This window comes from Pyxicephalus adspersus, chromosome 6 (assembly GCF_032062135.1).
Source record: "Pyxicephalus adspersus chromosome 6, UCB_Pads_2.0, whole genome shotgun sequence".
NCBI lineage: Eukaryota > Metazoa > Chordata > Amphibia > Anura > Pyxicephalidae > Pyxicephalus > Pyxicephalus adspersus.
Genome location: NC_092863.1, coordinates 33,699,404 through 33,705,913, shown reverse-complemented (window position 1 = coordinate 33,705,913; position 6,510 = coordinate 33,699,404). Strand labels below are relative to the sequence as shown.

At 40.0% G+C, this 6,510-nt stretch overlaps 1 protein-coding gene across 1 annotated transcript; it reads left to right on the top strand.

Annotated features, from left to right (window-relative positions):
• The first annotated feature begins 518 nt into the window (after nucleotides 1-518).
• LOC140333483 (dnaJ homolog subfamily A member 4-like) lies at nucleotides 519-6,065 on the top strand. The gene is made up of 8 exons (XM_072415145.1): nucleotides 519-772; nucleotides 1,754-1,893; nucleotides 2,276-2,456; nucleotides 3,128-3,232; nucleotides 3,380-3,607; nucleotides 3,702-3,932; nucleotides 4,140-4,240; nucleotides 5,305-6,065. Exons 2-8 carry the CDS (start codon nucleotides 1,762-1,764, stop codon nucleotides 5,515-5,517), a joined length of 1,191 nt encoding a protein of 396 aa, XP_072271246.1. The 5' UTR covers nucleotides 519-772; nucleotides 1,754-1,761; the 3' UTR covers nucleotides 5,518-6,065.
• Nucleotides 6,066-6,510: the final 445 nt, after the last annotated feature.

The window sequence follows — 6,510 nt, the reverse complement described above, 5'->3', positions numbered from 1 at the left end:
AGACACCCCGGGAGGGATCGGACTGCCCTGCAGGTTTAAAGTAAGTTTATTTTTTTTGCCTTTTGTAGTTTAGTTCCTCTTTAAAGCAAACAAATCGCCACAGCCAGGATATAGGAAATGTTTATGCTGTAACAATAGAAGTCCAGTGCAGCACATCAATTGCACTGCTTTATATACCTAAATGTAACTGCACCACTCCTCTCACATTATAAACAACCCGCTTGTAAATATTTCCCCGGCAGCACTGACATGACCCCAGCCCTATTTCCAAGAACCTAAAAATAAACATGAACCAGCTATGGAAGAGCTCAGAATCTTCCAGCAACTCCAGGCTCCTCCACCCCTCCTTCTACTATCTTCTCTGACCCCGCCCAATCCTGCCTATCTCGTCCTCTCCTCGTTCTATGATTGGTTACTTCATCCTACACCGCCCTCATCAAACCTGACTGGCATCTTCTTCCCTCCCTCCTATACACGCCCCGTCCACTGAAGCTTCCCCGGTCACCAGGACGACAGAGGAGCTTTCTCGAAAAAGCCGCAGATCGCTCCATAGCCAGGTCGAGAAAGTTCTGGCATGGAGGGGCGTGTCTGTGGGCTGGGTATATATACCAGGGTAGCCTCTGTGTGGTTAGTAGCACAGCGGCGCTTGGTGGCGGAGGAGTGTAATTTTGTAGTGGGCAATACGTGTGTATAGGTGGAGAACACCTATCCGTGCTGGGAAATATTGCTGCGTCTGAGGTGACCGCACACAGGAGAGACTTGTACCCAGGAGGTAACTTTACCTGACCTCCTTCTATCCAGATACAAAACATAGGCTCTGTGTGTGACTATCTGTATTATTATTATTATTGGCTGGGTGCTGGGGTCACTTCTGGTCCCAGAATAAAAATTTGGGGGTTTAATACCTGTGAAGTCCCTGGGGTAATTCACTATTAATGTGATATATAGGGTTACCCATTGCTTTGACATTTGGTACACAAACATGCAGCTTTAGTGTTATCATTCCTTTTTTATCATATATAGTGTATGGTATTTGTATAATTTATGTGGGCTGTGCTGGAGAAGGCTTAAACCCCCTGCCAGGTCATTCTTCCTGATTGCCTGCCATTGGGAAATCTTCCATTATTTCCTGGCCCAGAAATAAAAGTGAGAATGGATTCTATGTCTATCTCGCCTCTTATCCCAGGATGGGGTGAATATAACCTGACCCTGAATCTAAGCCCTTGTTTGGGGTTTTATTCGGCCCCTCAGCCCTGCAAGGTTTATCCTGGAGATGATTCTGTAAGGGTTAGTTGTGTACATGATATATCCCGTGATTTATACAGATATCATACAATCCTATGACTAAATATAGAGCTGACAATGGTATAGAGATACCCGGACTATCAATATGTACCGATAGATAGGAATCAAAGATCATCTTCAGGTAGCCAGAGATTAAAATCTTCCTCCTAAAGCAGCAAGTGTCCCAGCTGATTGTGAGAGGAAAATGTATTATCCATGTTGAGATCATTTTTTTTTTTATTCCTGTCTTCTCCCCCCTCCCCAATGATGAGCAAAGTCATGTAGCTGCTTTGTTTTCTTTTTTTTTTCTTCATTTCAATCATTATGGGTTCATATTGTTCCTACATGACTGGTATTTGAGTAACTACTTATGTGTGCACTATTTGTAAATAAAAATAGATTATTATTATTATTATTATTGTGTGAACATTCTTCCTCCCCATACTAATCTGAATATTCTGGTTTTCAGTAGTCATAATGGTGAAGGAGACCGGATACTACGATACTCTTGGGGTTAAACCAAATGCCACCCCTGATGAGATCAAAAAGGCATACAGAAAGTTAGCTCTGAAATACCACCCGGACAAGAATCCAAACGAGGGGGAAAGGGTAAGATACCTTCATTGACTATATATAAGTAAAAGTTTATTAGAAAAGGGCCGAAAATGTATCTGGGCTTATGTAAGGGGCTAGAACATCTTGAAGTTTTTTTCCATTTTTGTCAAGTGTTGCCTTGTTAACAGTAAATACCACATTCTGCCATTTACTGTAAAATAAACCGCACAACAGTGCTCCAACCCATGCAGGACGTGCTTACCGTGTATTACTGCAGGGCAAATGTGCAAAGACTGCTCTATTGGTGACTTCAGGATGATCTCTTTTGTGGCATTCCTGATGTGTAGTTAAGTTTTGTTTTTTGTATAGTTAATAATTAGTTAGGTTTTGTTTTTTATATTTTAAAATGAATACTAACACTTATTTATTTTTTTAGTTTAAACTCATTTCTCAGGCCTATGAAGTGCTCTCTGATCCCAAGAAGCGAGATATTTATGACCAGGGTGGGGAACAAGCTATTAAAGATGGCGGAATGAGTGGAGGAAACTTCTCTTCTCCCATGGATATCTTTGACATGTTCTTTGGTGGTGGTGGCCGCATGAACAGAGAGAAAAGAGGTAACTAGAAGAAAAATTTCTGTTTCATATCTGCAGGACTATATAAAGTAGTTCCTGATAAGGTTGCCATCCTTTTACATCCCACGGACCACTAAAATTACCGACTCTGGACCGCGTATGTGCCGGAGCTGGTGTCACTCAAAGGGGAAGAAACCTCCCCCATAGTTATGTCATGATACCAAAACCCCGCCCACTCTCTCATCGCTCATCTGAGCCTGCGATGGGGAGAGTGGGTTGTGTCCAGAGACAGAAAGCACTCACGTCCCTGAGCCTGGGAACTGTACGGGAGTTGTGCACCGCAGCACTGGCAGGTGCGCCTCGCCAAAGCCATGGACCACCATAATTGTCTCGTGGACAACCAGTTGGCGACCGCTGATCTAAGTGGATAACGATAATAGTAATGCCATTGGCTAGCTTCTAGATATCCAAAAGTCGTTGGCTGGCTTCTAGTTTATAACACTTATTGAAAGGTCAGCTTGCTCAAAATAAAACCCTATTTGCTGGTGAGTTGCATTATTTTTCAGTTCATTGTTTCCATTAATTATTTCTATCACCTTTACTTTGTCCATGGTCATGTCACTGCCTTTAAATTTAGCCAATATTTTTTTTGTCTCCATATTTTAGCCCACTATTGCAGCTAATTTAAATTACAACATGGTATCTTTCTTTAGGTAAAAATGTTGTGCACCAGTTGTCTGTATCTTTAGAAGAAATATATAATGGATCAAGTCGGAAGCTGGCATTACAGAAGAATGTTGTTTGTGACAAATGTGAAGGTAAGGCATATATATTCACGTGTGTTTTTGTTAATGTAAATGTAATTGTTGAGTATAATATCTGTATGAATTTGGAGTTATTTTAAGATTTACCATTTGTCTTACATTTAATCCTTTTCTAAGCTACTTGTAACCTTTGTTTTGTAGGACGTGGAGGCAAGAAAGGAGCAGTTGAGAAATGTACTACATGCAAAGGCCGTGGTATCCAGATCCACGTACAGCAAATTGGGCCAGGAATGGTCCAGCAGATTCAGACGATGTGCTCTGAATGCCGAGGTGAAGGTGAACGCATCAACCCCAAGGACCGCTGCAAACAGTGCAACGGCAACAAGGTGGTACGTGAGAAGAAGATCCTGGAAGTGCACATTAAGAAAGGTAGGTGTAAAACTATTTTCCCTTGTGGATAAAAAAAAAATGCTGTAGTGAAGTTTTTTTTTTACTAATTCTAACATTTTTTGGTTATGTCCAGGCATGAAGGATGGACAGAAAATTGTATTCCATGGGGAAGGTGACCAAGAGCCAGGTTTAGAACCAGGAGATGTAGTCATCGTGTTGGATCAGAGAGAACATGAACTGTATCAACGGCAAGATAACAATTTGATTATGAAGATGGAGATTCAACTAGTTGAAGCTTTGTGTGGGTTTAAGAAAACAATAGAGACCATGGATGGCAGAACTCTTCTAATCACATCTCATCCTGGTGAGTATACACTCTAAAATAGTTGAGGCCTACAGAACTTTTTTACTTTTAGAATCATGTTAGTTTGTGCAAATTCATCCCCAGGCTTCATAAAATGTTTGCAGGGGTAGCTGCTATGGCTTAGTTTCATCCCCAGAACTACTCCCTATTTTTGGGGGAAAACCCTTTGAAAAATTACTTGCTGACCTGGAAACGTGTTAATTTCAGGTGAAGTCATAAACCACGGCCACTTAAAGTGTATACAGAATGAAGGCATGCCACTACAGAGAGATCCATTTGAGAAAGGACTTCTCATTATTCAATTCTTGGTAAGAACTTAACTCTTGATTGATAACGTTAATTGTAATGTGTGTGTGTGTGTGTGTGTGTGTGTGGAAAGACCAGCTGGATTATCCTCCATTTAAAAAAGTAGACCTAATCTGAGAAAACAAAAAGCACCAGGTGGTAGTACTATTTGACAGGAGACATGCAAGGTCAGCACCCATCCCTTCAGCAGTGAAAAGTCCTGGACCTGTCATCACTGTGGGGTGACAACAGGAGGTAAATATTACCTCCTTATGGACTAAGCACCACTCACAAATGTGTTTAGTTTTGCTTTAAGCTAGCAGCTTGGTATACACTGGTGTTGGTCAGGAAGGCGCTACACATCCTAACATACAGAACAGTCTTCAAACATTCAGGTGTATTGGAGTAGCACTTCTGTAATTCATGGTGCAGTGAATGTTCATTTTAAAAACTTCCCTGTCACTACAAGGCAAATGCCTATTTAATGTACAGCGCTGCGTAATATGTTGGCGCTATATAAATCCTGTTTATTAATATTAATAATAATATTAATAAATGTAGGTCAGGCAGCTAATATACAACCTAATTAGGTATAAATGTGAGCAAAAAGACTTATTAAATTAGTAGCAACTCATCATTGTGGGAATATTTGAGAAAGCTCAGTGAAGCAACTCATTATAATCAAGCATCTTTATTTGTGACCATGTCCTTATAAAGATTTTAGGCAAGTCCATCAGGGCCAGCATGTTGCATTTGTCACATTTTACATCTCATTGTGACTTTAGATTTCTCCTGCAGTGCCATCTGCTGGTTAAACAATATACTAATATTTGACTAGATTCTTTTTGGAACTTGGTTGTTGAAATGTTTTCATGCTTTTAATTAATACAGTAAACAAAAGTGGTACAATCTCGTCTTGCTGTCAAATGCAGTAGTAATTAAACTCCTCCCTTACAGTGAGAAGCTGAACATTGAGATAGCCAAGAAGCAGATTCTTTTGTATGAGTAGAAGATGCTTGGCTAGTAGGTTCATTTGTGTCAATGATAGACTTAAGTTTTTTTTTTTTTTTGTGTTCTTCTCCTTTAGGTGACCTTCCCTGAAAATAACTGGCTTGCCATAGAGAAGCTCCGTCTATTGGAGGCTTTGCTTCCTCCTAGAGAAGATGTTATGGTAACCGATGACATGGATGTTGTAGAACTTATGGAATTTGACCCAAGAGAACAAAGCAGACAGTACAGAGGGGAGGCATATCAAGAAGATGACAGGCCAAGAAGCGGGGTACAATGCCAGACATCATGATCTTCTTTATTTACCTAAATAGGGGACTTTTTAAAACGGTGTTCTTGTCTCATCCATTCCCACCGTCTCTGATATGACCTCCTGCAGCCGTTCTTGTACTGATAGTGTGTTTATACACAGAGGAGTGCATGTTGTCAGTGAAAGTGGACCTGCAGCAGCTTATTGATACTTAAATCTGTGTCCTCTTCACAACACATCAGTTTCTGGGTAGCCCTTCCTGGAATACAGTGGTCAGCCCATGGCCAACATCGTTCTAACCCTGCAAAGGTTGAACTGCAGCCATACCTGTGCCTGCATACATATCACAACAGCAATTCAATTCTGTGAATGAGGACCCTACTGCATCCTTAAAAAATAAAATCTATTTTTTATTACAAAGGAGGCCATACTCAGTAAAAACAGGTTATGCAGTAACATTTTGCTTTACGTGTAACTTCAGACTCACCAACTTGAAGCAATTGCTATATTTGCACATACATGTTATTTAAGATGTTCAGGTTTGTTTTCTGTTGTCAGTTTTTTTTATTATTAAAAGATTTAAAATTTCACCTCTGTGCTGTGTTATTTTTACTTTAGTATAAATATTGGTATTTTGTTTTAGCCAGCATTTAATTTGTATTCCTCATTTTCTTTTCTGGATTACAATATTAAATCCCCCAAAATATTCTGCAGTCAGTATGCAAGCTTTTCTTCTTGACTGATAAAAGTTTAGATAAAAGTCTTCTGTGTCCTATGCCGGAAATGTGCAGTACATTTGGTTACTTTGCTAGGAACTCTCATTCTGAATATCACCCAATGCATCTACTTTGACAAAGAATTGAATAGGTCATATATTTACAGAGTGTGGGTCAATTTAGAAATGAATGGTCTGTGGTAATAGGCTTTATCATGTCCTCAAGCAAGCTCCATGTGGTGAATGTGTTACTGCAACACTCCCCAGGGTGAGCAAAAACTATTATGAGCAAGAAAATATTATATTCCACTGAACAATAC